Genomic DNA, 27,141 nt, shown 5'->3' on the forward strand with positions numbered 1-27,141 from the left:
ATACGTAGGATCCTAGTTGTGTAAAAACTGGTGTTGCTCCAAATCATGCAGGACCCTTTATGCATAAAAGATTTCTCCAGTTTTTAGATGATATTATAGATAGGTGATGAAATATTTAAAGACTGTGCTATTTTAATTCTGCTCTTTTCAGTCCCATCACCTCAGATAAAGAAAATCAAAAACCCAGCTGATCAGTCTGCCTTTACAAACATCTGTCAAAAATGAATGAGTCTTTCTAAAGATCATACTGAATTCAAGGGTGATGCTCTAAGGCAACAAGTCGGTGCAATTTCTCCCCTCCTAGATACTCTGCAATTGACTATAAGTCGTGTTACTGAAAAGTGGAAGCATTTAGGAACCACAGCAACTCAACCATGAAGTGGCAGACCACGCAAAGTCAAAGAGCACGGGTCTGCTGAGGACTGAGGTGCAAAAATCACAGAAAAGTCACCAACTCTCTGCTGACTCACTAACTGCAGAGCTCCAAACCTCCTGCGGCATCAGCAGAAGAGTTGTGCGCCGGGGGCTTCAGGGCATGACGCAGCTCCTGTAGGTAATGTGCAAGAAGCCCAGTGCTGTCTGAAAAGGTGGGCAATACAAGTTCAGATGCACAGGATAAAATTATTTCATGAATTACTTAAAAAACAAAAACAAAAAAAAAAACAACTAAATTTCCCTGCTGTATGGTTCACATATATCATCTTTATCTGTGCTGTAGGTGCTGTATCAAAAATAAAATGTCTAAAAATGTCAAAAATAGAGACAACAGTTACCAGGGATGTACTTTTTTCCCCCCTACATGACTATTAGTAAGCGGCATTGACACTTTGATGGAAAATTTAATTCACACAGAAGCTAAAAATATGCCTGTGTAGTATGTGTCTATTTTTAGATTTGACTCTGATACTGGAGAAAACTCAAACTGCACCAATAGAGCGCTCAGGGTCGATTTCTAAACTTCATTAACTGACAAATACTTGCAAACAGGCAATAACAATAAGGCTAAGCATGCATTGAGCTCTCTTTTCAAAACCTTTAATCAAAAACTGCACAAGAAAGCAACATTTTATTGGCAGAAAAGAATATCAGTCTGACACATGTTCAGTTTTCTGGATTTGCAGGGCATGCGCTTTATTAACGTGGAGGTTTTGAAAAGAACACAAGCTGGAAAAAAATGATCATGAGGAAGCAAACATTGGCAAAACATGACAGTGTGATGAGGAGGAAGTGAAAGGGGAGCTCGGGGGGAAAAAAGGAGAAAGTTTGTGACTTTTTAAACAAATTTAAAAACATGGGGGGAAAAAACAAAACACTGTTCAGTTGAATGAAACCTGCTTGTTCAAGTGTCGGATTCACAGGGGATTCTGAAAAGTCAACAAGTGAAACAGTCGCCCAATCATAATTAAAGCCATGTTTTAAAATCAGTCACGTCCTCTTTAAACAGGCATCTGCGTGGAAATGTAAATAAGAAGCCAGTAAAGTACCTTTGTGCTGGTTGAACTGTAGCTGTAACCATGCGTTACTTTTTGTTTTGCTTTGTGTTTACCAGCAAAAGCACCTCAAAGGGGACTTAAAGTATGATGTAAATACCAACAGACATTTCAACACAATTTGTCTTCAGTCCTTTATACTTTGTCTGTTTCTGTGGAAGTGTTTTTAATCTGTTGTTTCTTGTCAACTTACCAAAAAAAGACTAATAAAATTAGTCAAAATATTTTTAAGCATTTCTAAACTGAATTTAATTTCAAGTAATAGGCGCCACTTGTGCAACCTGAAAGGTCCATGAAACTCATTATTGCTTTGCTTTGGGTAAAAGTCTGTGGCACTGGTACGCAACGTAAGTTACAACATGAAATCCACTGAATATCTTTATTACAGCATATTAATGTTTAAAAAGAAAAAAAGAGTGATATTAAAAGTTACATGTGTGCCACATTAAAATAAAGATTAACACTGCCTTCTAATCCTTAAGGAGATACATTAGTTATTTATACACTACAGCACTGTTCAGCAGTCTGTGGACAAACTGGAGAACGGCGGCTTTCATTTAAAATCCACAGGACCAATTGGAGCTCGAGGTCGGGGTGTCAAACATAAGGCCTGAGGACCATAATGGGCCCGGCAAAGACTTCAATGGACGGCTTTGGAAAAGATTGCATAGATTTGGAAATTTTTACTGTATTTTCGTAAGCTTTGCAGCTTTTTTGACTCACACAGACCTCCCCCATTCATACCACACCAAAGCAGTTAAGTAACAGATTCCTGTTTTTACACTATCAACCAAAAAAAACAAAAAAAAAACGTGGGTCCACAGTTTAACAAAAGAGTAATTAACAAAACCTTTACGTTTTATAAATACAGGACAGTCTGGGCAACGTGCTACCACTTTTTCTGCAATTTTACACATTTATCATGTAGAAAAACGATCATGTAGTGTTGAATGTCAGGGATTAAATGTTTACTTAAATGTTTTTACTGGTCTGGTTCTCTTCAGATCAAAGTGGCCCGCAGCATAAAATGAATTTGACATCCCCGATTTAGGTAATTGCCTAAAAAGGCTCTACTTGTAAAGTTTCTTTCTCCAGAGGGGGGACACAATATGTTGCTAAATAAGAAAAGCAAAATTAATTAACAAAATTCTGCAAAATAAAGGGTGCAGCGTTGTGATGCTAATGAATGAAAAGGGTTTAAATACATTTTTATATTATACAGATCCAATAAACACTCAGCTACACAAACAACTCTTCTTCACAGCCAGCGGTTCCTCTTATATTAAACTGCTCAGTAATTCTACATTTAATAGAATAGTGATGAATCATTTCCCGGGCACAGACAAAAAACAAACAAACAAACAAAAAAAGCAGACCACATTAAATGCAGCTCAAACTCCTTTTCCCTTTTCGTTTTATACTCTTTTATAAAATCTTTGAGAAAAGCGTTTATGAGGAACTTTTAACTCGAGACGTCAATTGGATACAGCCGCTGATAGGAAAACGAACATTTCTCAGCTTATTCTCAGTTGCACTTTGCCCTAAAGGAGCAGGACCTTTGTATACATGTGTACGTCACATCCAGGAGTCCAAACTGTTCGGACGCAACTTTACTGATTTTTTTTTTAAAGAAAAAAAAAAAAAAAAAAAAAAAGGAGAACAACCATCTTTCAGGGGAGCAGTTTTTGGGCATCTGTGTTTAGGCGTCAGCTCTACACTCTCTACATCTCTACCTGTGTTAACGTTGCGTATCATTTCTGTCTGCAGTCAGTTCTGCTGGCACAACAGCGCCCCCTTGTGTCTGAGCCGCTATCGTTTCCTGTCAGCTGAATCAGTCACTGCTTTAGGTCACGACACCGTGAGCTCAAGCGAAAACAGACTGTGCCCACGCTGTACACATACATGGAGTGTGTATATATTCATACCACAAAGGGAAAAGATCAGACTTTCCTCACCATGCTTCCCCCTCCCGCTTCAAGTGTTTTCCAGCCTGACTCATGGTTTTCCGTTGATGCAGGAGTTCTTGCTGCGGCTCAGCCAGGACGGCAGGAGGCTGCGTGGTCTGGGCGGCCGGGCGGAGGCCTGCGCGAGGCGGATCATTCGCGGCGAACGCCACACCTTGATGGTGGAGTCGTCGCTGGCGGACAGCAGCAGCTCCTGGTCGGCGGGGCTGAACGCCACCGAGTTCACCACATCGTCGTGTGCCAGACGCGCCAGACAGATGTTGTAGTGACGGTCCCAGATGTAGCCGTGCTTGTCCTCGGCTCCACTACAGGTGGGAGATTGGAGGGTAAGTCAGAGCGGTTACCGAGCGTTTGATTTAGTGTGTAAACATTTGCAGTGAATATCAATTAAAACTGACAAACACATGAATACGTTTACTTTACTTTGAAATAGATCAAGGTAGTCCCCTGTGAAGCTGGAGCTGTGTGTGGTTACGCAGCGCTTTTACCTCATCAATGTTTCAATCAAATAAATCGTGAATAGTGAGTTTAACAAAACTGTGTTATACATATTTCTATTAAACCACAGAGTTCAGAATTTGAGTTATTCAGACATAAACATACAATCACAGCCCACAAACCCCTTAAAACAACAGCATATGATTATTAATATTTATCTATGAACACATTTTATTTCATTTATTTCATTTGTGTTTATCTACTAGGTTTTTTTTTGTCTTTTATTTATTCTTCTGTACACCACTTTGGTCCATGTGGTTGGTTTCAAGTGCTTTACAAATAAACCTGCTATAGTATCGTGTAGTATGGTACAGTATGCGGTATCGTATTTCCCTAAAATGCAAAAGATCACCAGTTTGGGACTAGGAGGAGACACCAACCGAGTCTCAGTTGTGGGTTTCTATCTTGTGAGAAATCTGAAGCAAATCAAACTTGCTGATATATCGGCTGTGGATCTACATTTTGTCTTATAGTGATAATGGGTGTCACTTCACTGCATCTATGAACCTTTGGTCTACCTCTTTTCTTCCTGCCTGGCAACTCTTCAACATCTACTGTCCGTTATGCCCACCATCTCTCCTCCGTACATATCCAAACCAGCTCAATCCGAGCTGTCCCTCTATCCTTGTCACTCTCAACAAAAATCTTCACATGCCATGGGAAATATTTGTTTTTATATAAGTAGTGGGGGAATAATATGGACAGTAAGTGGAAAATCTCTTCATGACAGCACCCATCATACTGAACAGATTCTTCTCGGTTTCGAGGGAAGATTTTGTTTCTGCTTCATTATTTTCTTTTTGCTCAAACTCACGACTGACACGTCCTGAGTGTAAACCTTAACATCCGAAAGCAGCGTCTTCATTCAAACGAGCTGTCTGATTACTGTTTTAAATTCTGACACACCCCTGTTACTAGAAATAACGTCATGTACAACTGACACACTGTGACACACTGTGACGCACTGTGCCAAAACGAAAAAAAGGGAATTTCTTACATCCTGAGCAGTGAAATGGTGAGCACGTTTACCCAACACTGCAGTATCGCTTCCTTTTCTGTTGCCCAGTGGAGAGTGGCTCAAGTGTGAAAAACTTCTGTGTCTGAGGAATAAAATAACAAACACACCTGGCAACAAAGTCTCTGCTGACGTCCAGGAAGATGAAGAAGCACTCATCGTTGGGTGTGAAAGCTCGATGAGCGCGCAGGCTTCTTCTCTCCTCTCTCAAACTCTTCAGGTCAATCACGTGCAGGTCGATCTCCTCGGCGATGGGGGGCGGAGACATGGGGTCTGAGATCACACATCCAGCTGGCCAAGCCCGGCTATTAACATACAGGTATCTGACCAATGACAGAGGAGAAGTGATGTTAAACTAAAAAGCTGATACAGGATCAAATAAGCTCAAATGTTTCTCATTTAATTACCTGTGGTCTGGAGAAAGGCCCATGCCAATGATGTGACCGTGGATATCAATAACATGATCCAGGGAATCAAAAAACTCGTCTGAACTTCGCTCTTCGCCGAGAACAGGACCCGAAGTGGTCATCTGTTCAGGCCTGATTCGCTTAATGCCTGGAAAGTGAAAAAGGAGCTTCCAGGTGAGAGAGGGTTGGCACAATTTTGAGAAAATATCGCAGCGTTGCTGAATAACTTTGTTACCTATCTGGTGAGGGGAGTATGTAAGGCTGCCGGTGGTGAAGAGTAAGTACGTTTTGTCTTCCTCCCCAGACTCGGACGGCTCAGTGAGGCTGGGGTCAGGGGGCTTCGTGTAGGCTCTGCCCATCAACTGAGCCACCTGGGTCTCAATCTCCAGCTCCTTCTGCCCCACGTTTTTTCGGCTCTGGGAGGAAGAAGGAAAGTGCAACAAAAGAAATTGAATTAAAAAATGAAAAAGCTAAAAAAACAAAACAAAAGCCAAACAGATTCTTTACATGTATAACGTGCTCCAGTCCCGACATGGTCGGCTGAGGGAGACGAGGACTGGGGAGGCCGTGACTTCTCGCTCCCCTCTGGCACTCTTCCTCCTCTTCTTGCTCCTCTTCTTCCTCGCTACCGGACGTTGCCAAGTCAAAGAGGAGAGGCTGGTGGTGGTGCTGCCCCTTCTGCCTTCGGGCCTGAGACTGAGCTTCATAGTCCAACAGCAAGTCCGGGTTATCGTGCCGCCGACAGTGGGCCACCATCACCGTGCGAATGGTGCTGGCGTTGATGTTCTGGATCTTGAAAAGGCGCTTGACCACGTTGACGTTCTCCGATTCGATATCCTGTTGCAGGAAAGGAACGTTTATTTTTTGTTTTTCCCCTGGAAACCCACCGCTGCACATGCTCACATATATTCATAACCACGAGCTCCTCGATTTTATTGAATTTGCTGAATATACGCAAGATTTTAGAGATGTGTGAGTCTGTGCTCCAAAACAAGAGCAAACCCACAGAGCACTGCCATATTAAAATTAAATAGAAACAAATATGTTTACAGTCTGCTGCTTTGAAAAAAAGAAAACAAACCAAATTTCTCAGAGTTATTGAAAGAAACCAAATGGATTAATACCTCACCAACAGTCTTTGATACTGAAAAAGAAAAATAACACCACCTTTCTACTAATGTGTGGATGCAATCTTTGTTTTCTCAGCTGTTGGGAGGTTTTTCCGCTCACGGTCATGTAAGCACCTACTTGATAACACACAAGATCCTGTTTTCTAGATCCTCCTCCTCACTTTCATAACCTGAGCCTTTAGTTTCTCTGCCCCAAAACTTTGGGATATGCCTACACCGGATCTCCGGTACCATGTATTCAGAACCATTCATTATGACATGGCCTTAGTCTACAATCTATTGATCAGTTTTTACAGTTTAGTGGTTTTATGTGTTTTATTATCATTTAAGCGTGTATATGTTTTTAATTTCATAGACTAATGTAAGCTGTCTTTGAGGGCTTTTCATGATCTCAAACGCATCTTACAATTAGTTGCTTTCTACCTGTGCAAACACACTCTAGTTAGACTCACATGTTGACAGTGAAAATAGGTTAAATCAGGGGAAACACACATTTTCCACTCGACTACACATATTGCTCATTTCCTCCTTTATGATAACTGCATGGCAGATTTTATAATAATAATATCAAGGCTACAGTCTATGGTCTCACCTGGAAGGCTTTATTGAGCCAGAGCACAGAGCAGGATGTCATGTTGCCTATCCAGTGCAGGTTTCCAGATATCAGGTGGGTCTCATTCAGCCAGCAGCCAAAGACATCATAGGGCTTGTTCCTGACCCGCGACAACAGCGTGTAATTTTCTGTAGCAACGCATCGAATGGGGAGAGCGTCACAGAGAACACATTAATGAACAAATGCAGCTTAGACTAGCACGTGACGTTTTAAATGACTTGTCAGTTCGATGAGTAACCCTGAGCATAACCTCATAGTTGGAGAGTTGGATAATGAAGTTGGGTGAAAGCTCTTACACCATAAAATGTGACCAAAAATGGCATTTAACATGGAAGTTCATTCAGAAATGTAATCATTAATCGCAAAATTTAAAAAAAAGTATTTTTTCCTTCTTTGAGCCTGAACTATGTAAATCAAATCAAGCTATTTAATGATGTTCATGAGGTTTCAAAAGCAATTTGGAGTATTTCATGGTTCCTACCTAGACTGATGACAGCGATTTCTCCTGATGACGAGTGGTGTGGTCCCAGGTAGACACCCGAGACGAGCAGCAGGCTGTCATCAGCGTTGAACTGGGAGAACTGGGTGTAGCCCCAGTTAAACTGCCGCATGCTGGAGCTGTGCACCAAGGAGATATTACCATCTGGCCGCTCAGTGTCCCATAGCTGCACACAGGAAGAGAGAAGATGTGAGAGAATGTGCAGGATGGATATTGATAAGACTTTAGAGAAACCAACGCCACATCCATGGCATCTGAGGAAGAGCCTCAGAAAGGAGAGACATCTAAGGCAAGAAGAGGGGTCCCTATTTGCCTCCAACTCTCTCAACAACACCAACGACCAGGACAAGTGACCACGACCTTCCCCAGTCCCCCAAACCCCTGACAGGCCATCACCCTCCTCCCCCTCCCTTTCTCCCTCCTCCCCACACCTGAAATTCACTGAGGAGATGATGGAGCGGGTCAATGCTGGGCTCAGATCTACCCCCCGTCCCAATCCCTTTTTGTCCCCCATAAACCCCCCACCAGAGCGGCCAAAGGTTCGCCATCGAGCCCCACCCTCAACAGAGCAATCGAAGTCACATTGCCCAGCCTCGCCCCCCTTAGTTCCTCTTCATGCCCTGTCTCCGCAGTCTGATGCGTGATGTGTGAAGGGTCCGGGCTGTGAGGATTATGGCAGTGATGACTTTTCCCAGGAGAAGCTGGGACCCTGTTTACTAGAAGGTTTTAAAATTTCTGTACTTTTAGGTGACAGGAGACATGTGGCCTGGTCAAAACACAGAGAGCTGCACTCTAAAAGATCTTTAAACATAGTAAACATACCTTGTGTGCCACAGACTGCTCCCAAACACGAGGGGACAAGTAATACCTCTAAAACGCTGGGAAAACATTTTTAATTAATGATTTAATCACTGAGCACAGCCTTGATTTTATGTTTTTAACTGAAACTTGGTTGGACCAAAGTAACAGTGGAGCTGTTCTCATCGAGACGACCCCTCCTAACTACAGTTTTATCAGTGAGGTCAGGGCGAGCAGGAGAGGAGGAGGGGTTGCTGTCTTATTTAATGAATCATTTCAATGTAAGCAGCTATCTCCTGGAATTTTTCAGTCTTTTGAATATGTGGCTTTACAGCTGAAGGCCCCATCCAAAGTTGTGTTTCTTAATGTTTACAGGCCTCCCAAATACTGCACAGACTTTTTTAATGACCTCAGTGAACTGCTGTCTGTGATCTGTGTTGATTTTGACTGTGTAATTATTGCTGGGGATTTTAACATTCATGTGGACAACCCTCAGGACAAAGGGACTAAAGACCTGAGTAACACTCTGGGCAACTTTGGGCTGACTCAGCATGTAACAGAGAATCAGAATCAGAATCAGAATCAGAATACTTTATTGATCCCTGGGGGAAATTATTTTTTGTTACAGTGCTCCATTTTAAACCAACATTAAGACAAGACAGACAATACGCTAACTAAGAATAGTACAATATATACATATATATACATACATACATACATAAGTCACTTATAAATAAATATTTGGAAAAGAAACATGTGTAGTTGTAGCAGCAAACAGTGTGTTAAGTGGATGCGTTGTACAGGGAGATGGCCACAGGCAGGAAAGATTTCCTGTGTCGTTCAGTGGTGCTTTTCGGTAATCTCAGTCTCTCACTGAACGAGCTCCTGTGACTGACCAGCATGTCATGGAGTGGGTGGGAGGTGTTATCCAACATTGTCTTTATCTTGGACAGCATCCGCCTCTCCGACACCACCTTGAGGGAGTCCAGCTCCATCCCCACAACATTGCTGGCCTTACGGATCAGTTTATTAAGTCTGTTGGCATCTGCGACCCTCAGCCTGCTCCCCCAGCATGCAACAGCATAGAGGATCCCACTGGCCACCACAGACTCATAGAAAATCCTCAGCATTTTCTGGCAGATGTTGAAGGACCTCAGTCGCCTCAAAAAATAGAGACGACTCTGGCCCTTCCTGTAAAGTGCTGTGGTGTTTTTAGCCCAGTCCAGTTTATTGTCAATGTGTACTCCAAGGTATTTATAGTCCTCCACAATGTCAACACTGACCCCCTGGATTGAAACAGGGGTCAAGTGTTTCCTGGTCTTCCTGAAGTCCACGATCAGTTCCTTGGTCTTTGCCACGTTGAGCTGCAGATGATTCTGCTCACACCACGTGACAAAGGAGTCGACCACAGCCCGGTACTCTGTCTCATCATCCCTGCTGATGCATCCAACCACCGCAGAGTCATCAGAAAACTTCTGAAGATGGCAGGTCTCTGTGCAGTGGCTGAAGTCTGTGGTGTAGAGGGTGAAGAGGAAGGGGGAGAGGACAGTCCCCTGTGGTGCCCCTGTGTTGCTAATCACCTTGTCAGACACACACTGTGGGAGACGTACATATTGTGGTCTTCCTGTCAGGTAATCAACAAACCAGGACACCAGAGAAGCATCCACCTGCATCGCTGCTAACTTATCACCCAGGAGGGTCGGCCTGATGGTGTTGAAAGCACTGGAAAAGTCAAAAAACATGACCCTCACAGTGCTCGCCGGCTGGTCCAGATGGGTGTAGACACGATTGAGCAGGTAGATGATGGCGTCCTCTGTTCCGAGACGAGGCTGATAAGCGAACTGAAGGGGATCCAGATGTGGTCTTACTATGGGTCGCAGCTGGTCCAGGATGAGCCTTTCCAGGGTCTTCATGATGTGGGAGGTCAGTGCCACGGGCCTGTAATCCTGGGGGCCACTGGGACGAGGCGTCTTTGGTACAGGGACGAGGCATGATGTCTTCCACATCACCGGGACCCTCTGCAGACTCAGACTCAGCATAAACAGTTTATGAAAGACTCCACACAGCTGGGGGGCACAGGCCTTGAGGACAAGGGGACTCACTCCGTCTGGTCCAGCAGACTTGCCTGAGTGAAGTCTCCTCATTTGCATCTCAACCTGGTATTGAGTGAAGGTGATGGGTGGGGGAGGGGTGTCAGGAATCTCACAGGAGGCAACATGTGAAGAGAGAGGCTGGCACAGTGGTGTGGCTCTGGATTCCAGGCTGACTGCAGGTGAGGTTGTGGGGGTGGGAGCAGACACTGTGGTGTCGAATCTATTGAAAAACAGATTCAACTCGTCGGCTCTATTCTCACCTCCCTCAGCTCCCCTGCTGTTGGTTGGCCTGAATCCAGTGATGGTCTTCATGCCCCTCCACACCTCTCTCATGCTGTTCTGCTGGAGTTTCCACTCCAGCTTCCTCCTGTAATTGTCCTTAGCCTCTCTGATCTTGTCCTTTAGTAACACCTGGACCTTCCTCACCTCCTCTTTGTTGCCCCCTCTGAAAGCCCTCTTCTTGTTGTTGAGGAGGGCTTTGATGTCCTTAGTCACCCACGGCTTGTTATTTGGGTAACAATGAACAGTCTGAGCTGGAACAATGGAGTCGGTGCAGAAAGTTATGTAGTCTGTGATACACTCAGTAAGCCCATTGATGTCCTCGGCGTGAGGCTCACAGAGTGTTTCCCAGTCGGTCACCTCGAAACAGCCCTGTAGTTCCGCTAAGGCCTCCTCTGACCACCTCCTAACAGTCCTGGTGGTCACAGGTTCCCTCCTCACAATTGGCACATAGCGGGGGGTGAGGTGAATCAGGTTATGATCTGACCTACCAAGTGGGGGGAGGGAGGAGGAGCTGTATGCATCCTTGACGTTAGCATACAGTAAGTCTAAAGTTTTCTCTCCCCTGGTGGGACAGTCCACATATTGTTTGAATGTTGGTAGTGTATTGTCCAGTGATACATGGTTGAAGTCACCCGAGATCACAATAAAGGCACTCGGGTGCTGAGTCTGTAGCCGAGCTATGGCAGAGTGGATAGTGTCACATGCAGCTGTGGGGTTAGCAGAGGGGGGAACATAAACAGCCACCAAGATGACGTGAGAGAATTCCCTGGGTAAATAATACGGCCTGAGTCCAACAGCACACAGTTCAGTGTCCGGGCAACAAATCCTTTCTTTGATTGTTATGTTGGCAGGGTTACACCACCGGTTGTTAACTAAAACAGCAAGCCCACCTCCTTTACGCTTACCGCTAGCGATGCTGTCCCTGTCCGCCCGACAGGCCACACATAATAGAGGACACACTCTTGACCTACTGATCTCCATGGGCCTGAGCATTTCAAAGGTTACTGTGTCTGATGTGGGCCTGTCTGATCATTACTGTGTTTTCTTTGAAAGTAAAATCTCAGCCCACACAAATATATCAACAACAGTGATCACAAAACGGTGTATAACTGAACACAGTAGTGCAATTTTTAACCAGGTCTTCCCATTAACACCTGACCTGTCCAGAGGGTCAGTCAATGAACTCGTCAATAGCTTCAATGCTAACATGTTAAATGTAATGGACACTATTGCTCCCATTAAGGTGAAGGTTATCTCTGGAAGGAAAAAGTCTCCATGGAGAAACTCCACACTGGTGAAAAATGAAAAAAGAGAGTGTAGGAAAGCTGAGCGCAGATGGAGAAAAACAAACCTCCAGGTTCATTATGACATTTATAAAGAGAAACTTCACAATTATAATTTACAACTGAGGAATGCAAGGAGGTCCTACTTCTCTGACATCATCACTAAAAACAGCCATAATGCTCGGGTCTTAATTTCTACAGTTGACAGGCTAACAAACCCCCCTGTGTCAGTGGCAGCTGAACTTCATTCGACCATGGCCTGCAATGACTTTGCCAAATTCTTCACTGAAAAAATCCAAAAAATTAGACAAGCAATTGGTACATCAACAGCAGATCCAGGATATGTACTGTGTCCACCAAAAAACTGTTTAAACACCATGAAACAGTTTCAACCTATTAACAGCAAAGACCTGGAGGACATCTTAGGTCAACTGAACTCCTCCTCCTGCTGTTTAGATGTCCTGCCAACAAGTTTTTTCAAAAAGGTCTCAAAGACTTTAGAGTCAGACCTGTTACAGATCGTCAACTTTTCTTTATTATCAGGTGTGTTTCCAGAATCACTGCTGTAATCAAACCTATACTGAAAAAGGACAATCTTGACAAGACACAAATGAACAACTACAGGCCGATCTCAAATCTCCCGTTTTTAAGTAAGATCATTGAAAAAGCAGTTTCTCAACAGCTCAGTTACTTCTTAAAACAGAATAATTGCTACGATGCCTTCCAGTCAGGTTTTAGACAGAACCACAGCACTGAAACCGCTCTGACCAAAGTGTTTAGTGACATATGTCTGAATACAGACAGTGGAAAAATGTCAGTCCTAGTTTTACTGGATCTCAGTGCAGCATTTGATACAGTTGACCACAACATATTACTCAAATGACTAGAGAACTGGACAGGTCTTTCAGGAACTGTACTAAACTGGTTCAAAACATACTTAGAAAACAGGAAATACTTTGTATCAATAGGTAACTTCACATCTGAGCAGACAAGTATCACATGTGGAGTTCCCCAAGGTTCCATCTTGGGACCCCTTCTGTTTAACATCTACATGCTCCCACTGGCACAGATTATAAACAACAACAAAAGAAACTATCACAGCTATGCAGATGACACACAAATATATATCACAATGTCACCAGGAGACCGAGGCCCTGTACAGGCTCTTGGTAAATGCATTGAGGAAATCAATGACTGGTTGTGCCACAATTTTCTCCAGCTAAACAAAAACAAAACTGAGGTAATAGTCTTTGGCGCCAAAGAAAAACGATTACAGGTCACCAGAGAACTTCAATCTATACATCTAAAAACCACAAACCAGGCGAGAAATTTGGGTGTAGTGATGGATGCAGACCTAAACTTAGAAAAACACATTAAGACAATAACAAAGTCAGCTTACTATCACCTCAAGAATATATCAAGGATAAAAGATCTGAAAATCTCAACAGGACCTGGAAAAACTAGTCCATGCATTCATTTTTAGTAGGCTTGATTACTGTAACAGCATCTTTACAGGTCTACCTAAAAAATCAGTCAGACAACTACAGCTCATTCAGAACTCTGCTGCTCGAGTCCTCACTAAGACCAAAAAAGTGGACCACATCAGTCCAGCTCTGAGGTCCTTACACTGGCTGCCTGTCCGTCAGAGGATAGACTTTAAAGTTCTGATGCTGGCCTATAAAGCTCTGAATGGTTTAGGACCAAAATACATCAATGACCTCCTGACCCAGTATGAACCATCCAGATCCCTCAGGTCATCTGGATCCGGTCTTTTATCAGTTCCCAGAGTCAGAACCAGACACGGAGAAGCTGCATTCAGCTTTTATGCTCCTTATATCTGGAACAAACTCCCAGAAAGCCTCAGATCAGCTGAAACACTCAGTTTATTTAAATCCAGGTTGAAGACTCACCTGTTCTCAGCTGCATTTGAATAAAGCACCAAATCCACACTTTAAGCTTAAATTTCAAAACTTACATTTAACTACTGATTTTATCTACTGTTCTGATTTTATATACTGTTGTTTGTTTGTTAATTAGTTAGTTAGTTTGTTTGCTTGTTTTAATCAATTTTAAATCATGCTTTTTATTTGTTCTTGTTTCTAATGTCTCTGTAAAGCACTTTGAATCACCTTGTTGTTGAATTGTGCTATACAAATAAACTTGCCTTGCCTTGCCTTGCCACTATCGGTTTTGCTCACAGGGCTGAATATTTAGCAAGTCCCTCGTCTATTCTTGGTAATATTCTGTGAGAAATAAAAAATGGCCTATGCAAGCTTTCAGCATCACCATTTCTATAAAAACTTCTTAGAGCACGAAACTTTTTGACACTACTCATCATTTTCCTTGAACCACTGCAGTCACAGATGAGACTGATCACTGTTAGACAAATAAATAAAAACCAACATAATTTTTTTTCTAATTAATCACGACTCTACGAACAGTATTTAACCAAAAAATAGAAATATTTTGTCCCAGAAAGTTGACTCTGTTCATCTGGATGAAGCGTTTTCAGTGGGAAGCGCTGGATGATTGAGCAGGAATCATGACTAACTCTCCACTACACTTCTATTCGTCCTCTCAACACTGTATTTTTTTCTTTGCGTGATGGTATTGAGTACTTCAGTTGTGCCATTGGTTGTCCACTAATTTCCGCGAGCACTGCTGCATACTTTGCACTTTATGGCCTGGAGTAATACTCACTATGTATTTGGACAGCAAGACATTGCTGCACAGGTAGTCAGACATTTTTCCCTTACTCTGTTTGCACTGTTTGTGCAAGTTGCCACTGATCTTCTGCAACAACCCCCCCAGATGAGTAAAATACCTAAAATTGAGTAAAAGTGTCCCCTTGTCCTCCATAGACAATAAGAAACCTCAGCAGCATATCTTACCTTAACAGTACAGTCTTTTGAGCAGGAGGAGAAGCGGTGACCCCGATGAGAGAAAGCCAGGTGAAGGACTTGGTCGGTGTGCTCTCTCAGAGTTTGAACCTCCACACAGGGGATGCAGTCAAACAGACGCTTGAACTCCCTGTACCACGATACAGCCGCTGCACACAGGCAGGTTTTGGAATTAATGAGAGAACATTTCAGCAGTAACTAAATTCCTCTCAGAAACAAATAAATAATAAAGATATTTACCAGGGTGCCGGGGTACCAAGCGGGGAATGCGGTAGTAGCTGTAGAACAGCTCCCTCCACAGGAACTCATCTCTGGAGACAGCCAGCCACTGTCGGCAGGTCAGACCAGCTCTCAGCACAGCATCATGGGGCAGACGCAGAAAGATCTCCAACACCAGGCTGTCCGGCAGAACTGGGCCACACTCCATCCTAACATCCTGAGTAACACGCACACACGGGTATAGTATAGTGCTGTGCAAAGGTTTCAGGCACAAAGTATAAAAGAGCCAACTTTTTATGAAGCTTTTTGGTTTTGTGTTTGAGCAGTCTGTGTCTGCATTCAGGTTAAAAAAAAAAAAAATCTGCTAGGATACCAAAATAGGGAACTCATTTGTCGATGTGCATCTTGAAATCATCAAAACAGGAAGTCTTGTCTCAGATATCTCTGGCCCGGAAATATTGACCATTGTCTCCAGAGGGAAAAATTAGCTGATGGATTCCCGGACTGCTACATATTAGGTGATGATGATTAATTAGTCCCTGTTGTTGTTAGAAAAATTAGCAGCAATATTATATCTCAGGGTTTCATCTGAATATAAGCCATTCTCTGACTAATAGCAAAGAGGTTTTGGCCAGAGAAAAACCACAAGGACAATGATTAAAAATATAAATTTTTAAGCACTTTAAATGAGGTTTGTGGAGTATTTCCCAAGAGGTAAGAGATGGGGGTACACCCTCAACAGTCTACACGTCCGTAAAGTAAACTTAAAATATATTTTTGATCATTAAATGGTCAGAAATGGCAGGAAAATGTACAGAATTGCAACTTTATCTTGACCAATCACGCTTATCTATGTGGTCTAACTCCAAAAGCCCATTTTAAGCCAGGAAGGAAACTGGACAGTTTCTGTGAGCTTCTTTCAACTCCAAATTAAAGCTGTCCAAACAAATATTTTTATGACTGCACATTTATAATCCTTTTTATGTTATCCATGTGAGTATATTGCATTTTATATTCTATTTGCTGCATTTTGGTTGAGAGTCAACCAAGGATAAAAAAACCTCATTCACTGCTTTATAAAACACACAATGTAAAATAAAGACATCACTCAGGCTCCATGAGATTAACTCCTATTCTGACTCCAGTCAGTTGAGATATGACTGAAATTCTATTTTTATTATTTATTGCACGAGCTATAAAGAACAAATACAGATCCAGCTTCTAGCATTAGCGTTTTCTGTTCATTTCAGCTCAATTATAATGAAAATTTCAGCTACACTTTTAAAATAAAATAACCAGTCAGGGTGCTGCATATTTTTGTGGCTCCACCATTAATGAGATTATCTGAAGCCAGACAGCTGTTGACAGCTGTTGCAGCGCAAAGACAGCGGCCCATTAAAGACATCATCGTGATGTCAGTGAACCTACGACCTGCCCTCTTCCTTAAAACCTGCTTTATTTGCAGAATTTTGAAAGGAAGGGGGAGCTGACATGTCGAGTCCTCTTCACAGCAGCTGGAACAGGGCCATGTTAGCGTGGCATTTCCTTACATCACAAAAGTGCAAAACGGAAAATTTTACGTGAACTGAGTTTTTAAAAATGTGATCGACACCCTCTCCAACTTTGGAGTAAACGTCCCCAGCTCTTCCGTGAGGGACCGTCGTGAAACGATGACCTAACATGGACATTTTATGTCGGGTACTATGTTTACAGTGAAATCAAACCAGTCTAGCCTTCCTCCTCACAAACCGGACATCTGTAGAAATACGTTGTAAGTAATAAACGTTTGTATTTGTTTGCCAGTCTAAATTGGAAAAGAGTTTCGTTTTCAGCTACTGCAGAAGACTATGTAGCTAGCTTTAAGCGAGCTAACTTATTAAGAATGCAGCTAGCTGTTAGCTGACATTTGTTTTCAACTTTTAGCTGCGCCCGGCAACACTCAATATTGACTGCTAGCTGCTAATTTTACAACTAAAAGCTTTCGTTGACTAATTTAAAGAGCCTCGCTTCATACAGGTTTAATGACACAACCCACCTGCTGGATCAGAGTATGTTGGAGAGAAAAATCCAACGGCTAGCCAGCGCTAAACGCTAGCCACAGAAAATGACAACAATCCTGCAGCAGCTACGAGACGGACAGACGCTACTAATAGATGGCAGAATAATCGATACACACACAGAGGAACTTTAACGTATGCAGTCCGACAGAAGAGTTCGGAAAAATTGATTTAAAAGTCAAAAGTAAAGATAAAGAATAAATGTTGTGTCATATTGAGATTACTAAAGCAACTCTATTTTATTTAACTGCATAATCGTTTTCTTCTTCTTTCAGCTTCTCCCTTTAGGGGTCGCCACAGCTGATCATCTGCATCACTCTAGTATCCTGTTATGTCACACCAAACCTCTGTATGTTCTCCTTCTGTGGTCGTCCTCTTTTGTTTGGCAGCTTCATCATTAACATCCTCTGCACATGTCAGCCTTGTCTTTCTAATTGTGTCTCCAAACCCCCCAACCCGCTGAGATACTCCTCTAATCTTAACATCTCAGGTCTCACTGTCATCTTGTAAGCCTTTGCTTGCTGCTATCTATCAGTCACAAGTCAACCCTGACACTCGTCTCCACCCACCTCCACCTTTTGTCTTCACCACTGTCTCCTGCTCATTCGCACACATGTATTCGGTTTTGCTTCGACTGACTTTTATTCCTCTTCTCTCCAGAGGACACCTTCACCTTTCCATGCTCTCTTCCATCTGCTGTGACCGTTCATCAACTCCTCAAAGTCCTCCTTCCACCTTCCTGACACACACTTTTCTCTCTTTCTTTCTTTAATCACGCAAAGCTGCTGCTAATCCTTTCCAGCTCGATCCCTCTGTCTAACCAATCGATGCAAAATCTTTTGTCTCCTTCCTTAAGACATAAAAGTAACTTCAACAAAGTTAACTCGGCCTGTTCAGCATTTACACTTAGGATATTTTATGACTCATATCATCATCATCATCATCTCCAACTCTGAATTTGATATGTTTAGTTAGATGAGAGACAGAGAAGAAAACTCAGTTTCTGCCAATAGATATAACACTTTTTTTGGGTAGTTTTTTACTCTTGTTTATGTTTTTTTTTTATGTAAAGTGATGCAACACACACAAACAGACATACACAAATAATGTGATTGTTTTGATGAATGCAAAAAGAGAAATGCAAAAAGAAAACTCATAAAAGAAACTGTTCACTTTATTTCTCCAACATTGTTTCAGCTCTAAGATTTATGTTGACATGGTGAAGTTGGATGGAAAATTAAGAAAAAGCTGATGGAAAACTTTTTTCATATGTGTGTAAAAATATACACCACCCCTATAAAAAGCCATTTTATTAGCATCAGTAAATTATCTCATTTTCTTTTCTTGCCCATGAAGTAAGCAGACAATGGAGAAATGAAGGGCAGTAACAGGAGTGGTGGCTCGTGGTAAACTGACACCCCAGTTGTGTACTGAAGCCTGTGTGACTGAAAAATAGCTGAGTCATTAGGTTGGCACTGTCGCTGCACATATAACACTGACTACTGACCAGCTACACAAGATCTGACACAAGACTGACCAGTGAAGAAAACACTGACGTGGAGCCATGCTGTGACTGATATGTTCTGGTAAGATTTTAAATTTCCCTAGATTTTTTCCTAAAGTTTTAAACATAAAGATTTATTAATGAATATATTTATTAATTAAATAATGTGAGTAATGCATTTATTTTTGTTTAGATAAGCAACATTTTCACCGCTTTTTTTTATGTTTTATTTTTTTAATGAAATAAAGATGTAAAACATAGACATGCATCCTGGGTGAATGTGTTAATGGCATATGTCAATGGAGCTTGCAAAGGAAAGCGTCTGGACTTCTTTAAGTTGCTTGAAGACGTTTCACCTCTCATCCGAGAAGCTTCTTCAGTTCTAAGGTCAAATGGTGGAGAGTCCCAGATATAAACCTAGTGGGAGTTTCCCCCCACAGAGGGACAAAAGGACCCCCTGATGATCCTCTAATCGCCTGAGCCAATGGTCAGTGGTCAATGGTAACTTTATGTGTGAAACTGGGTGTGGGTCCCAATCAGCCAGAGTTTCGGGTATGTTCATTGTGAAACCTGGCCCCACCTTATGCGAATTCCTGAGATCAGATGGCCCAGGATGTGAGTGGGCGTTAAGGCGTCTGGGGAGGGATCTCAAAACTGGATTATAGATGGCAGAGAGTTGGTGTCGTAAACCCCCGCCTCTGTTCAAAGATGGTCGCTCACAGTGGACATAGATGGCTTCTTTCACTCCTCTTTCAAACCATCTGTCCTCTCTGTCCAAAATGTGAACATTGGCATCCTCGAAAGAGTGTCCTTTATCTTTTTCTTCAAGCAACTTAAAGAAGTCCAGACGCTTTTCTTTGCAAACTCCTTTGACTACGATGACCTGGATGACTGAGAACCTTCACAGACATATTGCTGTTAATGGCATATGTTACACCTGATAGGGATCAGTTTACCTGCTGCACCATTATCTCAGCAGAAGAGGCTAGGCTAATGCTGCAACAGATAACAGACAGATAAAGTTTCTGTCTTTATTTAGCGCTGCACAATGTGGCTGCCTGGGTCGTGTCTTGCTGTTGCTCCTCAGCAAAGGACGGGACATCATCAGGAGAGGCATACAAGTGTAAAGGTGTTCATCATTGGGTAACATGGTATCATTTCAGAACAATAATCTGCAGAGTTGTCCTAAACATGCTGTTACTTACCTCGTTCTCCAGGAAAGCAAGTGTGGACAGTGTCTGATGATGCAGCGACATCCAGTCAAAAGCCTTCCTAATTCCTCTCAGCGGTGCGGAGAGGAACGACAGCCACATTTTCTCCACCCGGACACCCTGCAAAGTGTTTAATCTCCGCTCTGGTCTGACTTTGTGTTGCTCTGTGCTTGTTATAATGATGACTTATCTAAAAACTCCTGTTTGGGAAGCTGGATAATGTCTGACAGCTGACAAATACAGCAGCATCAGTCAGGTCATCATGTCACATCATGACTTTAACCAATAAAGAGTTGTGCAGGATGTTTCATTTTGTATTTCCTGGTGTGTTTCCAGTAAAGTAGTGATTTCTAGTATTTGTCAAAAAAAAAAAAAAAAAACGAAAAGAAAAGAAAAGAAAAGAAGAAAGACGATTGCTCGTACAAAGTGAGGCTGCAATCAGTTTTCAGTAAAGTGACTTTTATTTATCGAGCTAAAAAGTGTCACTGACATAAAAATTGTCTTTTTCTAGAGAGATCTGGCCAAGAGTGGGGCAGAAAATGCAACAAATATAACAGTCGTATAAAAATATCTGAAGTGGCCAAAAAGAACTGGACTGGTTATAATAGAGAGCACACAGGAGTTACAGTAACAGAGAATCATATAACCCCTACAGTCTATTTACCAATATGAGCAAAGATAGCACATAAAAACACACAAAATGACCTTTTTGTGAAACCATCTCTTCTCTCTAGTGTCTCTGGCGCCATCCTGTGGAAGAAACTACTGTTTCAGGCTGTAGGACTTGTTGGGGATCAGTCTGCTGAGCGTGCAGGATTATAAAAATATTTCCAAGGTTTATGAAAACACCATGGCAACACAGGAAATATGCACTAATCATAAAAACACGCCAACTACTTGTTAATGGGATTACACCAAATATGTTAAAGTATCCATGCCGGTCAGTACTTTAATACTGTACACTGCATATTAACTTTTTATTGTTAAAATTCAGCACCTCATCTTCTGATAACTGACCATGATGAGGCAAATGATCAATAGTGGGTTATCGACACTCTTAAGGGACAACTTCCACTGGGGATTAAACACCAGGGGCTCTCCACCATTTGGTTTTAGAATTGAAAAAGCTTCTTGGCTGAGAGGTGAAACGTCTTCAAGAAACTGGAAGAACTCCAGTCGCTCCTTAGATGCCCATCTAACTACTTATAATAATGGTTATGATGCAAAGATTATTACAAGTCCAGGCCAAAAATGATGAGCCAATGAGCTAGAGAAGTATCTACGTTTTTGAACATTATGTTTCATCCCTTTTTGCCTCAATTTATATGTATTAAAAAAAAAAAAAAACACACATGGGCAACAAACACTCCGAAACCCAGAGACACAGACACAGCCAAAAAAGCTTAATCCTGAGGCACACGCACCATTTCAGAAGAACAACTTCACTGATTTAATTCACTAAATTCTTCTCCTGCATGCTGACGATAGGGAGAGGACTCAAACCAATATCATTTATTCTATGTTTCTATTTTATATGTTGACTTTCCTTTAAATATTTGGAGCTGTTGTGGAAAGTAAAGAAAGAATCTAACTGTCCAAGGAAACATGATGCTTTTACATATGATAATAAAACTTGGGCATATGGTTAATGATGAACTAATGTATGAAAATAACTGAAACACCACCACATGTAATATCATATCATTTATTTAGAATAGAAGAAAGCACAAATGTATTTACATTCACATGTACAGTAGCATACAATTCCATTTTTTATATAATTACCTAACTCTCCAAAGTACCCAGTCTGTACAACGTTAAAGTGACTATTTTAGTTTACAGTGTGGAACAATGCAGCGGAAACCATGTACTCCCTTAGTTTCACATGACTGTACACATCTGTGATGGTACTTTACACCTGAGCTGGTGAGGATTTGATGCAAACATATCAATTAGATTTAAGGATTACGCACAGAATCACTGATAACAAATGATATAAAAACGAAATATGGGTTGTCTTTTCTCTCTTTCTTTCATCTCCCAAAACACAAAAATTAAAGCATGATTTCTGACAAAAAGAAACACGCAAAAACAAATTAGGCGAGAAATGCTTTCACCGTCACCTCGACTCGTGTTTTCCTTTCACTGAGCACCCTTTGCTCTAATCGGCTCTAATCTAAAGTGCAACGTCGTCCTGCCTGGCAGTCCTTCCAGTGTTTCCGTCATCATAGCACCATGGTTGGGATGTGGTGCACCAGGGGCATCTGGTGGGGTACGGCTGTCATTTGTGGGGGAGGAGGGGACACCTGGGAGGACGCATCGGCTCCGGCAGCCACTGGTTTGTGCCGTGCGCTCTTCTGGTGCGCCCGGAGGCCCGCCAGCTGGGAGTACGCGCTCTGACACACGTGGCACTTGTAGGGCCGCTCGCCGGTGTGCAGGCGCACGTGGTTGCGCAGAGTGGACGACTGGCTGAAGCGCCGGTTGCAGAAGCGACAGACGAAGGGCTTGTCCAGAGTGTGAATGCGCATGTGCGAGCGCAGGTTGCTGCGGGAGTTGAAGCCGCGGTGGCAGATGACGCAGCGCATCCGACCCGTGGATGAAGAGGGGGTGGCGGAGGAGGAGGAGGGGGAGCACGAGGAAGGGCCGTCACAGGGGTGGGAGTCATCTGGGGAGAAAAAAAGAGCAGGAGATGTTTGAAAACCTTTTCAGCTCGAGTTTCACGTGGTTACCGTGATTTTTTTTAAGTAGCTCCTTTTTCATTCACAGTGAAATAAAACCTGCTTCTCACCATTTCTGCCTTTCTTCTGGTGTTCTTCTTCGGTTCCGGGAACTCCAGGGATTCCCAGGAACGTGTTCTGAGTGTTTCCATACCAGACAAGCAGCTCTTGGTCTGGCGGGATGGTCTGAGAGGGAAAAGGCGAGATAAAAAAAAATATCAGTTAGACATCGTGAAATTTCGATTAGTTGCTCTGTGAATGATGCAAATGATAAAGAAAGAAATCACGGGTTAAGTTCTTATTCTAGCCAGCAGGTGGCACCTGCATTTTACACGCTTAGAGGTATTTTAATGCCATGGGCATGTTACAGCTGCTATCTGGACTGAACCTAAGTGCGTCCTCACCTCCACGGCCTTGTAGAAGATGCTGCTGCCGATCTGCACCACCTCCAGGTTTTGCTCCTGCTCATTCCGGGCACACTTGATGTAAGTCATCCAGCTGCGCTGATCCTCCTGACTGGCGTCGATGAAATAACGCACTGTGCCGTCTTCGTTGAACACCTGAGCGCACAAGGCAATAAAAAGTGGGAGAAATTTATAAAGAGTCCGACTAAGGAATTTGGATAACACGGGCCTCATCAGGCTGCGGGATGAACAAATGAAGTTAGAAGCTCACCTCCCACATGAGATTGTTGTTTTTGAATAGGTCCACGTGTTCAGGGGACAGGAGCCTCCCTGTGAAGGGGCCCATCTCGGTGCCGGCTTTGATCCAGGTCTTCGAGAAGATGCCCAGACCCTCACCGGGGATCGAGCTCTGGGCGATGATCACCTCACTGGGCAGCACCAGGCTGGACAGCTTCTGCACCTCTACGAATATAAAGAGGAAGAAACGTGAGAATGTTTTTTGTTTTGTTTGTTTGTTTTGTTGTGGGTTTTTTTTATAAGGAAGTTAAAATACTGAGAGCAGCTGCTCAGTTTAGATGATACCGCGTACTATGAATCTTTGTGTCAGTTAAAGGGCATGGGAGCCAGATCACTGTGGTCGGGAGACGTTCAGCACCAAAGCTTTGCTGGAAAAAAGTCCTTAAAGCAGCAAATGAACTGGATCTTATTTTAGTCACGAAATATTAAGCTACACCTCATCCTCCGTTTAATTCGATTATCTGGCTGAATTGAAACTTTTTGTTGTGCAAAAGCCTCTCGGAAAGCATTTTCATCCGCAACAGAAAGGAGGGAGGAAAAAAAGAAAATCGTGCTTCTTTAATGTCAAAATCAAAGATTTTTTTTTATTACTTCGGCTGCCAAAAAAAAAAAAAAAAAAAAAAAAAAAAAAAAAAAAAAATCCCGTCCGAATAGGGGTTAAATGGTCCTCTATTGCGCAGGGTCCAACAATTTGTCATGCTTCAGATGTGATATTCATTAAAGTTTACTGGAAAAGAAACGGCTAATTCCAAATTCATTATCCTTTTAAGAACTTTGTAGCAATAAATTTGCACTGAATGAAACGCGGACTTGTTAAAAGCCTCAGAAATTTCTGCAACAAAAAAATGGAAAGGCGATTAGATGGTTGACATGCAATGAATAGCATTAGATTTAGCCTTCACGGTGCATTATGTGAGGAACAGCAAATCTTTTAAGGAGAGAGAAAGAGAAAGGCTCCGGAGCCCCATAGCTGCCAAGAGAGGAAAAGAGACTGTCCGGAGATTGATGAATGCAGGATAAAAAAAAGAAAAAAAAGAAAAAGAAAAACCCGGGGAGATCTTAAAGAAAGGAAACCTTTCACTCCGCGAGGTTTAAGTGGAAACTTTCCCAGGTCAAGCACAAAGTTAACCAAATGAATTTAATGCTCCGCGTCTTTCAGTTACACGCCTAACAAGCCTCCAGCGCGAGGTCTCGGAGCTGGGGAAGGGTTAACGCGTTAAATGGGTCGAAATAAAAGCAGAAAAAAATTGGCAGAAAACGTGGAAAGCAGCGAGGAGTCAGGGAAAGTTTAGGACGTAAGCGCTGTAGAAGGCCAGTAACAGGTCCGTGTTTATAGCGATGAAAATAAATGAGAATTTTGAGAGAGAGAAAATCTATGGGGGAAAAAATACAAAGTTTTATTGTCGGCTTTGATTAACGAAGAAAGATGATTTGATCAAATACTTCCAAAAATGTGTCCTACAGCCATAAAGCGCAAATCAAGGGGACCTTTTACGCACAACCTGGTGTAACGAAAACAAACCAAAATCGGCATTAAAAAACCACAAACCCGCACTGCAGTGTGGGTAAACATTTGAATGAAATAGTAGAGCATCAGCAGCTCAGCCTACCTCCAGCGAAGGACTGAGCCAAGACTTCGGCGGTAAAGGCGGTCTTGGGGCTGCTGCCGGTGCTGCCCTGCCGCTCCTCCGCCAGGTGTTCGCCCAGCACGTTCCTCCACCTGCCGTACAGGAAACTGTGCAGGATGTCCGATGTGATCACGTCCGACAGCGAGCGACTGGGACACTTAAATCCAGATTTTAGAGCCAAAGCGTCGGCGGGTAGCACGGAGCCCATGTTGTAAGACGAGTAAAAAAAAAAAAACACAAAGAGCGAGGAGGGGAAAAATCAACCCAGAAATGATGATAAGTGAAGCTGCAGCGAGCGGAGGAGAAGAAGGAGAAGAAGAAGTGGACACACAGGGAGCTGCTCTTCAGTCCGCCCCTCTCTCTGCTCCAAACTGTGCGCAGTAAAGCTGCCCTGCCTGGTTGTGGGGGTCTCTTTATATAAGTGGCTAGTGTGACCCCTGTCTAATTACTTATTAATGACACACCCCTCACCGCGTGGACCTGCCTGCTGCACGGCAACAAACCAGCAGAGACATTAAAACCAACGGAGACAGGAGGGGAGAGTGAGGGGAGGCAGGGAGGGTGGGTCAGCGGAGGGGCAAACTTTACTTTGGTAATTATCCGCACATAAAGCTGCATATTAAATTAACACACATGCGCAAAGCCATTGTAGTCATGCTTGTGAGATCGAAAAAGGCACACAAATAAAAAAAAAAACCGCTTTAAATGCACACCTGTGCTGCCGGGGAAGGGGGGGGGGGTGCTTCCGTGGATTTGTTGGGACTTTCTTAATGATGTATGTTTGATAAATAAGAATAAAGAAGGAGAAGGTGGTGTTAAAATGATGATGAAGAAGAACGAGAAGTTTCCCCTCATGCGTACAGAAGTGGGTCATTGCGTCTGGGAGTTGCTCGCCCATTTTTTTCTCATGCATTTCGTATTCATGTGGTGGTAATATTAATTTTTTTGTGAAGAGTTAGCGCGGGAATAACAAGAATGGAAACAAGCTCAACTTTAGGGTTTTCTTTCTTTCTTTCTTTCTTTCTTTCTTTCTTTTACAGCTTTGTTCGCATGCAAAAGAAATGCAAAGCTGCTTTGACGTGGTTCACTTTTTCAAGCCCTTGTTGAGGTAAGCGGTTTAATATTCATGGATGTTCGGATCCCCTCCACCCCCACTCGGTATTGTGGCGACGTTTAGATGAGTATATATGGGCCCTTTTCTTCTCCATATAGTCGCAGTCCTCTGTGTTTTTTCCTCTCCTGCCTATTTTTCGGGCTTGATGGACTGGGGCTAAATGGGCAGTTTTTCCTTCTTTTCCAGCAGAGAGGACATCTTTATTCCATCCCTGGCTCACAGGTTTCCTATTCAGCTCCCCTCCCAGTAATGTCAGGGCCCTGAAAAGTGCTGCAAATCAATCTTTCATGGTGTTTTGAGGGCAATTTGACATCCATGCACTCCTCTTTTCAGTCCAACAACTACAAGGGGATTGTCCGAAAAAAAAAAAAAAAAGTGGGCAACGTTGAGCTCTCTCTCTCCCTCTTTCTCTCTGGACGAATATGGACTATGGCGATGTAATGGCACAGAAGATATGGCAAGTAAATACAATAGCGGAGAGTTTTGTTGAGCTGCAGAGATAGTGAAAAGGCAAGGTGAGTGACAGGGCACGAAAAAAGATTACCGTGTACAGCTGCTTTTTATGAGCGGGCCCCTCCCACGTTTGTCTCCTTTTTCCCAGATGAAATTTCTCTGCTCTTTCAATGGGATTCTTTCTCATCTAGATTGATTTACATTTATAGCATTCATCGCACAAATCCGAGGTAAATGGCGGGGACGGGGGGGTGGGCCGCTTCTTTATTAAAGAGGAATTAAATGAATTGAATTGGGGTAACGCATGGATTTGATTTGCTTATTTATGCATTAACCTGTGGCATTATGCGGAGCTGGTAAAGCCGCGGGCATGTCAGCAATGGCAAATCATCCCGCTTAGCCGTTCCATTGTAAAACAATTTAAGCCATTATTCTGTCCATTTAAAGCTTATCAATTTAATGTGGATGATTGACAATTATTGCACAAAGAATGTGGTAATTGATGGATTTCAAAGAGCTGCTGGGAAACCTATCAAAGGCGAGCGTTTGTTTGTGGGTAAATAGC

At 42.8% G+C, this 27,141-nt stretch overlaps 2 protein-coding genes and 1 long non-coding RNA gene across 6 annotated transcripts; 1 reads left to right on the top strand and 2 right to left on the bottom strand.

Moving 5' to 3' along the window:
* Window positions 1-1,100: 1,100 nt before the first annotated feature.
* fbxw5 (F-box and WD repeat domain containing 5) lies at window positions 1,101-17,288 on the bottom strand. The gene is made up of 10 exons (XM_085463801.1): window positions 17,227-17,288; window positions 15,213-15,408; window positions 14,964-15,121; window positions 7,599-7,782; window positions 7,097-7,245; window positions 5,882-6,211; window positions 5,610-5,790; window positions 5,375-5,522; window positions 5,078-5,290; window positions 1,101-3,759 (listed from the first exon to the last, which is right to left on the bottom strand). The coding sequence occupies exons 2-10, from the start codon at window positions 15,397-15,399 to the stop codon at window positions 3,486-3,488; spliced, it is 1,824 nt and encodes a 607-aa protein (XP_085319927.1). The 5' UTR covers window positions 15,400-15,408; window positions 17,227-17,288; the 3' UTR covers window positions 1,101-3,485.
* LOC146705918 (uncharacterized) lies at window positions 16,642-20,273 on the top strand. 4 transcript variants are annotated; one of them, XR_014921426.1, is made up of 5 exons: window positions 16,647-16,962; window positions 17,524-17,597; window positions 18,605-18,834; window positions 19,792-19,881; window positions 19,970-20,273. It is a non-coding gene; the product is annotated as an uncharacterized LOC146705918 (long non-coding RNA). The 4 variants fall into 4 exon arrangements; XR_014921425.1 differs by having other exon boundaries at window positions 16,642-16,962; window positions 17,524-18,834; XR_014921428.1 differs by lacking the exon at window positions 17,524-17,597 and having other exon boundaries at window positions 16,648-16,962.
* A 1,387-nt stretch (window positions 20,274-21,660) lies between these two features.
* On the bottom strand, window positions 21,661-25,217 carry prdm12a (PR domain containing 12a). Its single transcript, XM_085465231.1, has 5 exons — window positions 24,992-25,217; window positions 23,356-23,546; window positions 23,085-23,240; window positions 22,752-22,866; window positions 21,661-22,628 (listed from the first exon to the last, which is right to left on the bottom strand). Exons 1-5 carry the CDS (start codon window positions 25,215-25,217, stop codon window positions 22,189-22,191), a joined length of 1,128 nt encoding a protein of 375 aa, XP_085321357.1. The 3' UTR covers window positions 21,661-22,188.
* Window positions 25,218-27,141: the final 1,924 nt, after the last annotated feature.

The sequence above is a fragment of the Copadichromis virginalis genome, linkage group LG7, assembly GCF_057382275.1.
Source record: "Copadichromis virginalis isolate Kocher_CV1m ecotype Utaka linkage group LG7, C_Virginalis_male_GT1.1, whole genome shotgun sequence".
Classification (NCBI taxonomy): Eukaryota; Metazoa; Chordata; class Actinopteri; order Cichliformes; family Cichlidae; genus Copadichromis; species Copadichromis virginalis.